This window comes from Lineus longissimus, chromosome 5, assembly GCF_910592395.1.
Source record: "Lineus longissimus chromosome 5, tnLinLong1.2, whole genome shotgun sequence".
NCBI lineage: Eukaryota > Metazoa > Nemertea > Pilidiophora > Heteronemertea > Lineidae > Lineus > Lineus longissimus.
Window position 1 is genome coordinate 7,697,338 of NC_088312.1, and position 18,224 is coordinate 7,715,561.

The following is an 18,224-nucleotide window of genomic DNA, read 5'->3' on the forward strand; positions in this document are numbered from 1 at the left end:
TTTACCAATGGCAAAATGTTTATTTTGTCTTTACATTCAAACTGTACAAAGAATGACGACAACATGATTATTTACAATGCATAGGACGAACTCTGGCTTAGTTTGATCCCTCATCAATGCCAAAACAATGGACATATGTGAATTTAATAAACAAAATGGTTGGCTCACTGTAATTATGTCCAAATTGATAATTTGAAAACACCTTGATAACAATGAACAACAGTTTACGCTAGGTGAGACAACCAATACCTCAGTTTGGTATCAATTCCCGAAATCACATCCAAGGTATATTTTAAACTTGTTAAAGGGGAACGCCGTTCGTAATTACTTGTGGTCCAGTTAAATAGAAATCCACTAATACACAATGCCGTAGTGCAGTTATTGTGAATACAAATTTGTTTAAACTTGGTATTCATAGTATTTGTATATCTGTCCACACAACGGTAATGTTGGACATTGGACATTTTTAAATTCAATTACAAATTCAAAGTTTTTAACGAACGGCGTAGGCCTTTAAAAAGGGAAGTGAATAAATAAAATATGTTACTGAGTGACAGACAAAATTCAGTGCTGCCAATCACAACAACACAGACTTCAAAAACACTAGCTGTAGCAAAATGACTCAGTCATAATTATGGTCAGCCATAGTCACTAAAACTCAGATGTTTCAGAGTAGTGAATTTTTTTAGAGAACTGGACGAAATGTATGAATTACCTAATGTGAATATGCTATTTTCTATTTACAGTATTGTTTTCTATAAGATACCTCAAAATATATAAAATGACTTGTAAAGATATACAAAATACATTTACATGTACAAATGAAGGATCATAAAATGGAAAACACTATCTAAATTACGTACCTCTTTAGTACAGATCAAACCCCCATGAAACACACACACAGAACAGGCAGGGTTTCCACCAGGGGGGGGGGTGGTGGGGGGATTCATCCCCCCTAAAATATTTCAAGGGGGATATCCCCCCCTTAATTTTGAGCACTATAGTTTGTTTTACTGTCAAATGAGTAATTTTCATGATTTGATATGTAAAATAAGAGCATTTGGGAGCTAATTGTAGCAGTTTTAGGGCCAAAAAACGTCTCAGGAGGGGTCATATACCCTTTACAAGAAAAACAAAATTTAGAATTTTTTTTTTTTTTCACCCCCTCAAATTTAATACTGGCGGAAACCCTGACAGGTGATTTCTAAGGCAAGAATTTCTCATGCAATGAGTTTCTCTGTCAGTACTCCTGTACACCATGCTGAAAAGACAATATTTTTATAATCCCAAATTAAATCCCTATATTAATTCAAGATTTTTTATTTTTTCTGGAGAAACTGTTTTTGAGGTAAATTTCTGTTTGAATTCCATCACCTTGTCTGTGCAAATTTGTCACCCAAATAATACAAGGAAACTATGCCAACTCCACTTTGATACAATATTTTAAAAACTGGTCCTCAAAAGGTTCTTCTCATATCTCTAAGCTTCTATGACCAGATTCTCGAGTACAAAATGCAGCTATTTACATAGAGAAACCTCCTTGTCCTAATAAAGCACGTCATCTAGTTCTGCTTACATAATGTAATCTAAATTTAACAGAAAATAACCTAAAATGTATCCTGTGATCCAACGCTACTAAAGTACTTCAGTCAGGATGTTTTAAAACTTTAAAACGAAGCTCAGGTCCCAGAATACTGTTCTTTGTTAAAAAGTTGTGATGGATCCTGGCCGATTCTGCATTATATTCTTCTGAATGATGATGGCTCGCACTAAGGAATATGCTGCAAAATCAGTCGGGAGCCATCAGAATAGTTCAAAGTGGTTGTTCCAGTCTCTGATCAGAGCAACACCGTCAGTATGTAGATCAGGTACTAGATGCAAGCTGACCTTTTCTAACCTAGTCTACATCTAAATTTAGGAAACACCATTAAACTCAGCCATGGCAAGTCAACTACAACACAAAGAAACAGTCGCAACTTGTCAAGAATTTGGTGGATCCACCAGGCGATCGCTATCTTGGTTGCCTGGTAGAAAGCACCAAGGGTCCATTGCTGTGCACATCTGCATCAAATTTCTATCAGGTCTCTTTCAAAAACAAAGGCAACCAAAACGATTGATAGCCAGTGAAAATGATGAATAGGCCACAGATAAAGTAAAGACTTGAGTGACTGACTTGATCACATCGGTGTGATCAATTAAATAACTCGATCACAGTGGTGTGATCAAGTCAGCCAGTCAAGTAATGCTCGTTAAAATAACCCATTTCAGGCAGGAAAAACATGTGAAGTGAAAGGAAGGCACCTACAAATAAACACGAAATATGAAAAGGAAAGTGAAAAGGAGTTGTCTCGCAGGATAACAATATCATGCTCAGCTCCTGCTCTTTTCATACAGCTCAGCATCTCCACCACGAGACAACTCCTTATTCGAAAAGTTTAGGAGTAGAGCCTTCAAAATTCTAGTTTATCATAATCTCTGAAGATGGCAACACTGTCAAACAGATAATTGATTTAGCTGATGAACCAATTGATGAGCACACTGAACTTTAACAGCAATCTAATTTTGTCTAGTGCCGTGCCGATTTCACAATAAGCCCATAAATGATGTTGTAATCCTCCAAATAGAGTTCAACCATCACAGCCCACACAGGCAATATCATCATAAAAGCACATTAAATGTATTAAAATGACATTATTTCTTTAGACAAACTGCAGTTAAAACTAATTAGATGATTAGGGAGGGTGAGAGCCACATCTCATACACTGGAAAACATTATTGCACTGAAAAGCTTATTTCTTGATTTTGTGTAATTTTTTAGAATGATTATAAAACTTTCATCAAAATATGTGACTCGCTCTACCAAAACTAGGCACTTGTCGCATCTGAACTTGACAGGTTGATACGGACTTATTGTTCATTTCCCTATTGTAGACCTTTTGTGAAATCTATTACAAACTGATTTGGTTACATTTCACCAAAGGTCTACAATAGGGAAATGAACAACAAGTCCGGTATCAACCTGTCAAGTTCAGATGCGACAAGCGCCTAGTTTTGGTAGAGCGGGTCACATATATCAAAATAAGTTATCATGGTATCGAGTTAAACTGTTGTCCCATAAAACGGTGCTTTTGTCACCACGGCGGTCGGTGACGTCGGCTCTGAGGTGGCTTCATTGTGTTTGTCATTGTTTATATTGTTGATCGTACTGCGGATACTATCCAGGATGTCCATGACCGCAACCTCGTCGATACTGTCACGTGACTTCTGTAAATCCTCTTGCCCGTCGCCGGGAGATAACGACTTCATTCGCTTTAAATAATCCAACTCCGTCAGCGGTGCAGGCTTTGAAATACTATCTAAACTAATCCTTGCTTTTGCAGATTTGGTGCTGCTTAAACTGTCCTTGGACTTGGAGAGCCCCGATTCAAGACTCAGACGACCTTTATTTTTATTTGGCGAAGACAAAACAGAGTTATTATTCGACTCGGACTGACTGACCACTGAAGAAGCGTCACTGTTGGTGGTTAATCCTTGGACTGAGTCAATTAGTGATGTCTTTTCAACAGGGGATGAGGGCTCGGCCAAGATAGTGTCCGGAACAGAGACTTGTCTGCTCAGGGGAGAATTATACTGTGTGGTGAGAGAAGGAGAGCTGTTTCTTCTCGCAAGTTCAACGAGAGCAGCAGTGCTCATCACAGGACCACCTGAACTAGACTTACCACCTCCAGCCACAGTATTTGCATCGATGCTTAATTTACGCCCTTTTCCTATTGTTGCGTACTTATTTTGCGATGTGCTTGGTCCAATCGAGAACTTGCCCGGCTGGAAAGGCTTTGGCATGGTGCCACTAGTGTTAGGAGCGGCCTCATCGGACTGCGACAGAACAACACACTTATCTGCATCCTCAGTCATTTTGAATGATTTCTCAGCATCCTGTTTGACCGCGAATGAACCAAGAGTGGAATAGTCAGATTTATTTGTCTCGTTCTTGCCCTTTGAACCCATAAAAGACGACACCCGCTTCAAGTCAGTCTCGACCTTGCTTTCTGGCCAGGACATCTGAATGTAGCCAGAACTCGTATCAGCAGCAGAGTCTGTTGCACCCTGAGTAGTTTGCGGTGGAGTTTTAACAAGGTTCGAGGTGGCGTAATGTGGAGCAGGCGGCTCAATACATTTCGGGACAGTGGCCTCCGACTTCACAACGTTTGTTATTGCATAAATCAGTTCTGGTCTCGGCGGTGAGATTTTATTGACAGGAGAGGTCTGTTCTGCATCTATATTAGCGGTATTGGCGTAACCCGGTTTATTGGAATATATATGAGAATGCGTGTTTGTATTAGCATAAATGTTCGTCTTGGCAAGGGAGTTAGCATAAATGCTTGGTCTATTATTCAAGTTTGCATACAGAGCGCGTTGCTCTCCACTTCGAGACGTATTCGCGTATATTGGCTCACGCACTTTGATATATTCCACTTTAGACTGGTTATCAATAGAACCCAACCGACTCATTCGTGGCCGATCCGTAGGTGAAAGTATCTGCGCGGGATTGCCAGTTTTTGGCCGTACTGTAATCGCATGCTGGTATTTGCTTGGCACAGTACCCTCTGAGCCACTACCACTTCCACTCGACATGCTCGAGATACCTGTGCTCTGAGAGGAGGACGAGGACAACGACAGCATACTCTCAGCGGCAGTCACACCATCAGGCTGCTCAGGGGAGACACCTTTAAGAAGTTCCTGATACTGACTGAATGTTTTGATTTCCGGTATCGGTTTCATGGTCGCCTTTCCCGTGATGGAGCTGAGGTCTCCGCTCCCTCTGCCACCGGAGGAGTTGGACTTGAGTGAATCATTTGAGCCAGACTTGACGATCATTGGTTTGGGAGGAATCATTGGGGCCTCGTCCTTGCTCTCGGTGATGCTACTCTCAATCGTTGGGATAGCAATCTTTTTCTGTCTAAATGGTGGTGACCGTGGCCATGAATTTGAGTTATAATGTTCACCAGAATCGTCGCTGCTGATTGATTTATTTTCAGCGCTCCATCTCTTACGCTTCTCCTCCTCCGTTTCTTTCAGCGCAAACTGTTTAAACGACATCTTACGCGGCAGAGTATGACTTCTATATCCACCCATGGCAACTGGCGTGCTCTCCACAATACTAGATTGCTTCATTAGGTTTTTATACTTGTCAATTGTCGAATACGGCGATTTGAAATTACTCCACGGTGATGGTGCGCTACTTATAAGGGGCGACGGCGTCGCAATACTTGAAACAGTGAAGTCAGAATCCGAGCGGGATTCGCTGCGTAAACTGATAGTCTCATCATCACTGCCCATAGGGGTCACAGAGCACATTGAAGGGTACATGGAAGTGTTTATCGCTGTTTTCATCTTGACGCGAGCATAAATATGCTGGTGGTCGGACTCGGACTCAGTAGAGGCCAACGTATTTTTACTATTGTTCAGGCTGCTATTTGCACTTAACGAACGCGGCATAAGGATAGGAGTCACAAAACTGTCCATAGGTGGCATAGCAATAGCACCATCGATAGATTCTATAGAGTCATCAGCAGAAGACATGCTTTGGTTAAGAGTCGAGACACGTTTTGGGGGTGGTGGTACTTTCTTCTTATTCAGCAAAGTATCGTCGACATTGCTTTTGTTAGGCACAGGCACACTAGGTGGCACCATCTCAGCACCTTTAGAAACTACACTCATACTCAAGTAACCGGGCGTTTCCGCAGTCAGCGTATCGGTTGATTTTCCTTCTGACATGATTGTATTGTCCTCTTGCTTGGGTTTATAAATCACACTATCTAAAGTCATATTACTACGAAACATATACCGTGTCTGCTCAGTCGCATCTTTAGCACTATTACCGCTTAGCACAGAATGCATAGAATGTCGCTTGTTAAGTCCACTATCCGTGTGCATACTCGTATAAAATCCTTCCTGATCGACAGAATACTCGGAAGACTCCTCTTCATCAATAACAACGCCATTATCCGTGAGTGTTCTCAGATCATGTGCCTCTAAGTTGGCCTGGGTTAGGTCTTTGACTGGTATCTCCTTGGTTCGGCTTGTTTTATTGCGTTGTTCTAAGGTCTGTTTCAACCAAGCATCAGAGTCCATCGCCGTGAAATTACGGCGTACGTCCATAAGCGATCCATGGATAGACCCTTTTTGGCTCACCCTGAAAGATAGATAGGAGACAGTGTGAGGTGTCTTTTATGTAACATTGCAGTATTATGGACACTGCAATACTAAAAGTAATCATGTAGATAGAAGGTGTCATGCTTTCATTTACCCCTCCTCCTATACCGATGTTGTCCTACTTAGCTCATCTGACAAGAACCAGTTCAAGTAGTTGTGAAAGAGTAGCTGCTTGCTTATCTTAGGTTCAAATCGGGTCATTTTTCAAAAGTCTCGGCACAAGTGTTTTTGATTAAAAAAACAGACAGCGGCTTTTTAGATACCAACAAGTGTTTTGATAAAAAACCTTTGCAGAAATGGCCCAGAAACCATTCTCATGATAGGCAACATATTCTACCAGTCTTGGGTTAGCCATTTCAACCAGAACCTCAAATAAATGACAATCCAGAATAATGAAATAGCTTGGCTGTGACATTCTTAAGAAATAAGAACAGTCTTGAGCCAACATGACCTGACCAACTTCGGTCTATCCAAACAGCATTACATGACGACCCAGACAGCTAGTAGGCCTACAGGCACGGTCACCACAATGTTCATGTTCTCGCACAAACTTCAACCGAACATGCACAACGCTTAAGCCTAGTGGTGACGGTGGTATCTACTTCCATATTTTTAAGCCATGTGTTACATCATACAACCAGTTCTGTATGATAATTGCTCAGTTGGTCTAATGGCGTCACATGCGTTATCACGTATATTGAACGACCTCACCTGGTTTTGCGATGGCGGCAGAGAGGAATTAATCAGATTAATCAGAAAAGGTGGAAAAGTTTTGTGTGAATCCATTCCAACAACCATGATTATATACTTTATTGTTATCGAAAGGACAGCTTTTCATACCAGAATTTTGACAATCCAAATAAGTTGATGTCAGTGCAACGGAACCTTTGATATATATACATGCTGAACAAATTCATATTCATAGAAAAAACAAACTTTACACCAACGTTCTACTGGCTCGATGAGCGCTAATCACAAAATGGCAACATTCAAGTAATCATCAAGCCTGAAACAGTGTGTCCTAGAATGTGAACCACGAAATCCTTATTTATCAGAGGAAGCCAAACGAACTTGTTTACAACGACTCAGTGACGTACTTCAGTGATATAACCACATTGTTCTCTTGACAAATACCCTTTATCAAGAATGTAGGAAAAAAACGGGAAATCAGCAAAACATTCCACAGATGATATGTCACCAATCAACTTTTCCTTGTTTGTTCGAAATTAATCCTATTTTGAACACAGATTTCAATTCATCAAATGAAATATCAGTCATATGATTCTGTTTCAGGTAATATCACAGTTGGGACCAATCAAAAACTATTTAACCTAAATTTTGTAATAATGAGCGATTTGCTGCATTTTATATTCCAAGTCATACAAGTAAGTTTTAGGCTGTGGTTGCAAACTCGTTTAACGCCTGTAGGCCTATATACGATGGGTACTCACTGTAGTGAAGGTCTACGGGTTCCTCAATCCATAAGCGTTTGAATACCGAATGATAGGCCTAAAAAGACCCATTATCTGCCTATGTTAGATATGTCGACCAAGGCCTAATAGGCCAATAATGATAATTTGCTGTATTACACAATGTTAAAAAAACACCTAAACAGAGGCTTGATTATCTGTTTTTATTTCGAAAATGGCTGAATAATAATAGTATGAATAATTTGATAGGCTTTCGTGAATTCCACTGAAGTCAAGTTTTGAATAAATTTGTCACTGTGTAAGAAGACCTGAAGTGTATAATTGGTGGCTTTCGTATCTGAATTCTTCATATGAAGGCCTAAGCAAAAACCTTTTTCAGGCCAGTGTCAGCATCAGAATATTCTAAGGCCACTGTCCCTTTAAATCTTAAAGGAGAGGGCAATAATTGAGCATAACTGTGCACTACTTTCACAATACACACCTCCTTCACAATTAAGTTCATTGCCCACGAGGGTCATCACATTAGTTACATCATTATTATCTTATCCTCTCAAGTGAATTTTTTTCATAAACTTCTAGTTGACCTTCTATGAACTGTATGAAGCTCCACCTTTCACAATTCCCTCCTTGGCCTTTCTTCTGGCAAATCATCAGCATCATTATTGGCACTCTTAAACCATCAGAGGACTCGCACCCCCCCCCCCCCCCACACACACACACACCTTTTCTTTTTCAAACTGACAATGTCACTTGAGCCGATAATACATGGAGAAGACCTGCATAGCGGTTGTCATCGTAAACTGCATCCCCCCAACCCCCACTATAGAGTAGCATCAGTTGCGACTTTAGTCCTGATACTCTTCCAGTGCTTTGGACAGTGCATGACCTTTAACCTGTATAAATCAGTACCACAGCTCCTCCCCCCCCCCCCCCCCGAAGTGAAAAGAGCCAATTAACTGTCTATATACTAACCTGTCAGTTTCTACCAGTGGAGGCGGTACACTTAGTTCCAGCGCTGAATCCTTGAACGAGCTTCTATCGGGCGATGGTCCTGATCCTGCCGACCCGCTCGACTGTCGCACACTATCACTGCTTGCACTCCAAGCACCTAAAAACACAATCAAAGGGTAATTAGAGCTAATCACTCCGATGGAAATGAAATGATCTCCTGGACATGCTCCAGGTTGGTTTGTCTGTGCAGATCATACTAGACCGTGGCATTTGATATAAAGTTGTTGACATATTTCTTAAAACCTCTAAAAGAAGACATTTTGAAGACATTCGGAAAGAGGGACAGTAGGCTCCCATGGGGTGGGGTGAGGGCAGAACGCCACTTCTGTCACAAAACCTCATGACATCTTTTTCAGAGCTGTGTGGGGGAGCAGGAGGACTACGGCCCTCTATATCCGCACCTAAAATTCTATCACATAAATCACATGGCAAAGAACGTTGAAAGCAGCATGGTCTAACCATGGGACCTGGGGAAAAAAGGCTCCTCGGCACCAAAAGGAAAAAAAGCGGAAACGTTCTCACAGCTGATCAGTATGAAAATAGTTCAGGTGAAAAAAAGGGGAGAAACGGCTCACCTGATCAAATGGAACAAGGTGAATTCATACAATTAAAAAAAAAGAAGAAGAATTCACCCTGATGTTTAATGTGGCCAATTCATTACCAAGTTACTTCGGGAACAAAGGTGCCTTGATCTATGGACAGATGTACAATACAGTCGGATCACATCATATCAACTATTCATACAGGTGATCGTGACTATCTCCTGTTGAAGAGTTGAGCATGCTTTACAACAGAGGTTTATAAGACTATTACAGGCCTTTATAATAAGTATCAACAATTTGTGAAATTATATACCAAAGATAGAACACAGAAGTATACAAAAAGCATGGTAAATATGCCAGGAGGAAAATAAATGACACCAATGAAACAATTAGTTTGCTATAAAGGCCTTGGTTAACTTGATAGTGAGGCCTTGGGACACAGTGCACACTTTCATCATGTTCATGGAAGTAGATTTAATCTAAATGTATCGCATTAGACTGAGAAAGATACCCTTGATAATTTACTTTTTGTCTTGTTTCCTATAGGCCAAAGGACTGTGTGGAGTAAGTGCTAGTGTAGCGTCATAGTAAGGATGATTCAGATGCTATGTCCAGAAATAGCAAAACCAGATATGCCAGGCTTCACTGCCACAAAAATCTGTTCTGTTAATGAGGTTTTCACTTGGGCTGTGAAGAAGGTTTCCATAAAACCTGGCCTGTTAATGAGGTTTCCATAAACAAGAGCAACAAGAGCAACGCAGGGCGTGGCATATTGGCATATTGGCATATTGACAATCGGAACAAGCCAGTTTTCCAAAGGAACCTCTTCCAGTCAACCACAACGCAAATACCAAAAATAAATTTGATCGGGCGAACGGTTCTCCTCGAAACTGACGGAAACTGATTTCAAGCATATTGACAATCAGATGGAGCCTGTTTTCGAAAGGAACTTTCCTCTAGTCATCCCCAACGTACATACCAAAAATGAATTTGATCTGACAAACGGTTCTCCTCGAAATTGACGGAAACGGATTTCAAGCACGCCGCCCTGGTGGCCATATTGACAATCGGGACGAGCCTGTTTTCGAAAGGAACCTTCTTCCAGTCACCCACAACGCAAATACCAAAAATAAATCTGATCTGACAAACGGTTCTCCTCGAAATTGACGGAAACCGATTTCTTGCACGCCGCCCTGGTGGCCATATTGACAATCGGGACGAGCCTGTTTTCGAAAGGAACTTTCCTCTAGTCACCCCCAACCTACATACCAAAAATAAATTTTGATCGGACAAACAGTTCTCCTCGAAATTGACAGAAACAAATTTCAAGCAAGCCGCCCTGGAGGGCATAATGAGAATCAGAATGAGCTCGTTTTCGAAAGGAACCTTCCTTTAGTAAAGGTCAACTCACAAAAAGGTTTCGTGGTTATCGCTAAAAGCGTTCTCCTTAAAATGAGCGGAAACGAAAAGTTTACAGACGCCTGACACCTGACGCCTGATGCCTCAGATGCCTAACGACTGACGGACATCAGAAAAACATAATGCCTCCACAATGCTTTACGCATTGGCGGGGGCATAAAAATGATACTCCACATCACACAAGAGTGAAAGAAACATATTCTCTGCTGAAAAAGAACCAACCTTTGTGACTGTCCTGCTTTACTTTGAATTTCCGCCACATTTTAAAAGGTCAAATTGGGGATATTCCTAGAAACACCAAAAAACTATTTGGTACATCACACCCCTCCCACACAACAGGATCCCCTGTCCTGAAATAATAGGATTCTTGTAGGGAAAAAATTGGGAAAACATTCTAGAAAACGGTCATGTTGTGCGAGGACTTCCATGCTTGGTGTCCCAGAGAGATATGCACAGCAGACCTCTGCTGGAGCCTGTCTCTCTCATAACATAAACCAGTCCAAGTTACAGATGTTTAACCCAAATACCCAGCTAAAGTAGCTAATAAAAGCTCCCCTTGGACCAAATTAGCACAATCTCAGCCTTACATGTACCTCTCTCTAAGTCTATTAGGAAGCGAAGTCTCACTTTTCAAGTGATTTAGGAAGTTCAGCAGTGGCAGGAACTGAGAGTAAAGTGATAAGCCAAAAGATTAATGCGGTCATGTAAAAGGCTGATCAAGTTCAGCCTCCTATCAAAGTCTTTAGCCTGCCTGAGGTTACAAATAGGTCTACTGTAGCAGATAGAGACATGACTGTAAAAAAGGGAAGTATCGTGGAAATTACTGTATGCCTCCAGGTGGTAAAAAAAAAGCGTGCGATTTCACGAAACCACTCAATGAAACAGCCACAAATATTTCTGAGTTTACGGTTTAGATAAATATTCCATATTCCAAATATTATGCTCCTGTGGGACGCTGCCCCCCCCCCCCTCTTCCGTTGCTCCCCTCCTTATGCCTGTCACACTGAGCTGAGATGACAACTTGAATTCGTACCTGGAGGAGGTTTGAACGTGATGAACGAAACATCCCGTCGACAAGGCGACCACAACAAACACTGATCATCAACGTACATCCTACCGATAGTTAGTCCGCAAAATATATACACAGATATCAACAATATCCCAAAGTCATCGGCACCATCTTCAAAGCTGAACTAAACGATATCCAGTGTCTCCTCAACGTCTCGATCGAATATATTCAATTGATCTATGACCTGACTAGAACTTCACAGGTAGTTGACTTCCAAAACATTACCAAGTCATCCTAACTTTACCAAGATCATAGTAGAAAACGTATTGGTGACCTCGTCATGTTCAGGTTGGCACCAAGTTAGGCAGACTTGTTTTCTGGTCCGCCCAAGCTAGACTAAACGTCGTGTACATAAGACAGTGGATTATCAAAACATGACTTTGCCCAAGTCATCGTGTGACATACTTATTGAAAAAGACCGCCTCTTCATACCATATAAGTTCTAAAGTCACTCTTGATTGGCTAATCCCAATGACTAAAATCAAACATTTCGACTTTCTTGGAAGACATCCTTCTGATACAATAGGTCGTAACGATTGGGTACACCGACAGCATAACCTACATTCCTGAAGTCCAAACTTTCAAAACATTGGGGGCAGAAGTCATTTTATGAAGACACATTTTGAATAAGGAGTTTTTTAACATCACACCCACAACTCCCAACGCAAGGGCTTTGACAATAAGAATTTTGACAATTCCATGCGCTCATTAACCCCCACTCCACCATAACTTCCCAACCAACAAATAACAAAAATAATCCCCCCCCCCAAGTCCATATGCTCTTTCTATTTGAATCTCTCACTCTGGGACACACACCAACATGCCAGTCATTAACATCGCCCCCCCCCCTCCATCCTTATCTAGGCTGAAGGTTGAGCGGGCAGTGGGGCAAATAAATTTAGCAGATTTTCAAACGGGCTGAGGGAAAAAAAGTGTTTTGCCCGGCCCCCAAATGACTGGAAACCAAGCTACTCGGGCCTGCCAATCATTGTGACTTCAAGCACCAGAATGAAAGACAGTCATGTGCCAGCTCCATATTTTGCACAAAAGAACAGAAGTGTGACCGTATTCTTTTATCACATATTTTTTTAACATTGATATCAGGTGAGGTGTGGCCAAATGAACAGATCGACCAGGATGTCCCGAAAAATGTCCACCGAATTGACCTGGATTCAGTTCTTTGTTTTTCGAGTGTCACAAGTGCATCTCTGATATTTATAGGCAAAACTTGAACTCTGTTATACATTTGTGACTTTTCATGCAGATCCGGTTAAATGTACTTATATGAGTACGATTCATAAAAAATATGCTTAACTGAGCTATACAACACTCTCCGACTATTCGATTTGTTTAAAATAGAGTATTAAATTGACAATACAGTATGAAATGTCTTTGTCAAAACCATTTATTGACTTTTCATGAAAGTTTGAAATAGTGGCATACTCACCAAGGCTGCCAATTGAATGGAATCCGAATATGAAATAGGTCAAAATACTATATCGAAGTATGTCGTCAAGTTTATAGCTGCATCTACATGTATGATCACATTATTATCACCTGTCGCCCAAAGTTAACACGCGTTCAAATGATACCGCAATATATCAAAGAGTGTAACATCTGGGTTTGGCCATCTTTAATTAAATGTTTTGATACTGTAGTTGCAAATCAAAGGGGTCCAATAATTGCCATATCTAAAATTGATAGTTATAAAATCTAACCGATTTTTCTAATGTGCTTTGTTGTGTACCATAAATGTCTCACTTGGAAAAAGATTCTATCGTTATTTCATAGTGATGGTTTAGTGTATGGTTGTGGTTATTTAAAGACCTGTGACCTTCAATACCTCATATATTATAAGTGCATAACAGAACTCGTTGTCTTCAAGACACTCTATCCTAAACTATTAAGGATTGACCATAGGTAAAATCACCATTTTGGTTAGAACTTGAACTCCTTAAGCAAGTATAACTCTTTCAGAATGACATGAATGCCAATTTCAACGGAGTATGTTCTTAGTTTTCCACAGAACAGCCTCCAAAGTTTTAAATGGGCATTCAGTCATTTTGAAGGAGTCTCGATTGCGTGAGAAATCCGAGTTCTCGCCAAAATGATGGTTGAACCTCAAACTACAATTGCCAATGAAGTCTGGCTTACCCGAAGATGGTTTGGCGGAAGAGGACATGCTACCCATCATTCCTATAATCCATAGCTAATTCGAAACGGCGACAAAATCATCATCATGATGCAGCACTTGAATACAATTGCTGCTCAAGTGTTATTCAGTGCAACAATGAAATTCAAATGATCAGCAATTATAGGCCTACCAGGAAATAAATTATGAAAACACAAGGAAAAAATATCCCTACCTAAATGAATACATGATGAGATGACGTAGCACCATTTTAATGCGATAACACATATATAGGCCTATGTAGACAACTACACGTACAATGTGGTCATTAATACAATGTCCTCCCAGCCATCTGTTATTAAAGTTTGTTAGATCAAAGTTATGAAGGTGCAAACAGTGCCCACATAAAAATCAATTGTATATATTAGATTAATAGGTGCGATAATGGATGGTTAGTTGAGCAGGACGTTAGATCAGCTGGTGGTCAGGCGATGAAACGACCCGTCAAAGCTCAGGCCAAGCAAAACAAAAGAGTTAAGCGCCCACTTTAGTAATGGTGGCAATTGGGTAAACTTGATGGTTTTAGAGGTTCTGGTTGCCATACTGATGGGCGGTCAAGAAAAATCAAGCAAGGAGTAAGGTAAGGACAGAATTTTGGGCGGGCTTGAATGCTAATCACATAAATTTTTTCTTTGTCCTACATGAAATCTAATTAGAAAGGGATGCAGGCTTCACTTGAATTAACTTCAATCAAAAATATAAAAGGCTTGCTTATAATAATGACACTGAGGGTAACTTTTTCATTAACACGATAAATGGCTCCACGCAAATATGAATTGTCCCTGAGCAGTTATGCAATCATAAGAGAGGACCTTAATGTATGCCCCAATAATAAACAGAACTGCAACCGACGATGGTAATATTATATAAAAGAAATTAGCCTGAAAATTAGCCTAATGCAATGAATTAAGAGAAATAGATGAATCAATCACCATATATTATTAAAATTTAGGAAACACTGCTGCAAATGAGAAAAAGATGAATTAGCATAGAAGTGGCAAGGTCAACAAGAATTGTACCGTATTACCAAGAAATATGAAATAACTTTACCCCTTTGAGAAGAAAGCGATGGTACCATAACATAAGAGAGTTACATTGTATCATTGAAATTGTTTGATTAATAACTTTGATAATTTGGAACTTACTATTTTCAGGCAAGTTGGGCAAACCGTACAGCTCATGCCATCTATCTGTCAAATGTGGAATTACCAAATCGAGAACAGTATACCAAATCAGGCAGAAAGAGAGGGGTTACTTGGGATCTCTTAGGGGGACTGTAGGTAGAAGCAGGGGGACTGGTATACCCAGGGAGTTGATAAGACATGCCATGTCCACAGAGTGAGATATTTTCTGATCAGGCAATGAACTATTTTGGCGTCTCTTCTCCGTCATAAAGAATGAACCAGAGACAAACCAGTTGAGATGGCAGAGAACAAGCCAGAGACACCATGCACTTCTTTCAAGCAACGGAACTGACTCAATGACAATTCTCGCCTGTCAGTCATGCTTCTGTCCAACCTGGTCCCTCTTCTCTACCTTGTTCCAGTGTATCCTGCGCTAGACGCAGAACGAAAACTGGAATGGGTGAGAAGGTTTCAACAAACTCTACGAAGGGGCTGGTCCGTCTAATGAGGACAACCATGGCATAGATAGTGTTATCCTTCTAGAAGTAAGCTTGCACAGATGAGAGAAATGGAGCAAAACTGGCTGTGACCCCTTAGAATTCAGGATCAAATAAATAGTCAGTTTGCTGATACTTGCATTTGAAGATGGGATGTTAGTACATCAACTGACCACATGATGGCAGCATACTCCAGTAATGGGCAAACCCAGTCAAAATCTCCTTCAACTTACCAGATGAAGATTGCCGATCCTCTTTTGACGGTCTCTTTTTGTTGCCATGGGAACGGAACTGCACATTTGACCAAAACTGCGATAACCTCTTCCCAAGTGACTTGCGTTTCTCCTTCTTAAGTAACCGCTCAGCGGGAGACAGACGCTCCCTGGCTGTGACATTGTCCCTGGAGTCAGCAATATTTTCCTGAGAGACTGCGATACCTTCGTCGTGGTCCAAATCATCCTCAGATTTATATCCACAAGAATTAATTGTATCAAAATCCTGAGACTTAGCACGAGAAAGAATCTTTTTATTGTTTTTTCCTTTACTTACTGTATTTATCGTATCAAAATCCTGCGATTTTGCCCGAGATAATGGTAATTGTTTCTTATCATTTGTTTTATATTCACAACTATTTAAAGTGTCAAAGTCCTGAGATTTAGCACGAGATAATTGTCTTTTCTTTTCTTTTTTGTCTTTATTGCCGGACATGGACCGCGACCGCCGCAGTTTATGGAAACTGAGACACCTCACCAGATTAAACTGTTGGTTAGAAATAGATTGAAGTGTCTCCTGAGATATCGTTCGCTCAAGAGGCTCCTCTGGTTTCGGTTCCTTCTGCATGATGGCGCTACTCTCAGCTTTATGGCGATCAGGAGGTAAAGAGCGAGAACGTTTCTCTCGTTCCCGGATAGTTGATCGTTGTCGTGATCTTGCCTCGGCGCGGTTACCAAGACATGATAAGTTTCTAAAGCTGCCTCTTAAGCTACGTTTTTCATGTCGCTCCGGTGCATGCACTGAATGATCCCCAGGCCCTCGTTTAACTTCGTCCCTTTCAGGACTATCTGAAAATACCTCGTCTCTGCTGTAATGTAAATCGTGTCTTGAGATTCTAAAATCCAATAAACTGTTGTTGTCGCCGTTCGCTTCGAAATCTAACGTTTTTGAACGTTCAATCGTAGTCGGTCCATCCGCTGAGAGACCAAATCCCATATCATCCAACTCCCGACTGACTTCACCAGGTATCCCAGATACGGTTCGACGTCTTCGCTTCCTGCTCTTCCGTTGCTCATATTCCATAGACCCTCGCAAGGACCGTCGGAACTCGCACATACGATTAAAAGTAGTCCCTGTGATGTCGACCGGTATTAATACGGACGGTTGCGATTTTGCGTTCCTTCTTAGCGCTTCTTCAGGAGTGGGTAATGGCAGGTCATCGACGTTTGTGTTGTCTTTCATGAAACAGAGCATGTCGGCTGATCGTGGACGGATCCATGGCGACTCTCTGTCCTGTTTGTCACGTTCGAGCAGTCCAAGTATGGCAGGCTGGAATTAGAAAGAAGACAACGGTTAAATAATCAGCCAACATATAACCAGGATTTGCACCATCAATTAAGGAATCTGAAATTTGATTGGTTAACATTATTTTTACTATGTTATCATAGAGAAACTGGTTGTTGGGATAACCTGAATTGCAATGTGCATGCTTAAATAAACAGTTCAAGGAAATACAGTTAGATGGCATCTCATGCGTTTCGAGGACTATGTTCTCTGTTCTGAACTGAAACCTATAATTAACACTGTATCTGGTTAGTTCTCAAAAGTCTACTAAATGAATGGGCCAGGTTGATGACAGCACAGAGTTATCTTGGTGACTACACTAGGCGCTTGACTCCAAGATCTCAATCAGGTCAACTATTGTAGGGCCAAGAGCTGTGATCTTGTAGAAGGCCACACTGGCTCTCCTGACTGGTTTTACAGTTGCAAGTAATGTAATATTAATATGGGCTTGGCAGGTTAAGACAGACTGATTGTTCATTTCACTTCTGTCTGCGGTTGTGAAGTCTCAGAGTACATGTACATTAGTTTCTTCCACTACCAGTATCTCATTCAGGCTCATCTACTCTACGACATGGGCCTGTTGGCATGATGTGATGCTTAAATTTAGAGTACTTGATAACAGCTGGAGTCGGCAAATGAACGAAATACACAATGTAACACGCCCTTGGAGTAAGGTACTTTCATGTGGGTATTTTGAATATCGATCACCACATCGATTATTATGCATGTTGGACCACCATCAGTGAACAATACAGAATATGCAGGCACATGCAAATCTTTTCGAATTCTAAAAGGCCGCGTTCACGGTGTCAATTGCAGACCTCTCAATGACCCCATTTGGGACACCCTGCTCTCCTTGATGACATTTGACCATGTTTACCTCAAGAAAATGCTAGAGGAGTGTAGTTTTAGGTTATTGAAAGAGCGATGACCACTGATCAGCAGTGTAACCTAAATTCGAGATCTTCCAAGTCCTGTCCAAGACAGGGTAGATGAGCAACTTGTTCAGTGCATCTGACCTGATGAAATGGCAACAACAGGCTAGCATGCACAGGAACATTCACATGGACAGTTGGTTGTGTGTAATTAGTACCTGATCAATGCTAAGTGACATGCTAGTCTATCATTGCATGTTCGCTTTTTAGCACTTATCGCCATGTCATCGCTGATG

The 18,224-nt window shown here is 41.0% G+C and overlaps 1 protein-coding gene across 1 annotated transcript in view; it reads right to left on the bottom strand.

Annotated features, from left to right (window-relative positions):
* The window catches only part of LOC135487524 (uncharacterized), a 41,792-nt gene continuing 23,568 nt past the window's right edge, over positions 1-18,224 (bottom strand). Inside the window, exons 3-5 of the mRNA XM_064771278.1 lie at positions 15,730-17,038; positions 8,616-8,751; positions 1-6,193 (exon numbers count right to left, since the gene is read on the bottom strand). Of these exons, the coding sequence (XP_064627348.1) occupies positions 3,100-6,193; positions 8,616-8,751; positions 15,730-17,038 (4,539 nt within the window). The 3' untranslated portion in view covers positions 1-3,099. The remainder of the gene's footprint in view (positions 6,194-8,615; positions 8,752-15,729; positions 17,039-18,224) is intronic.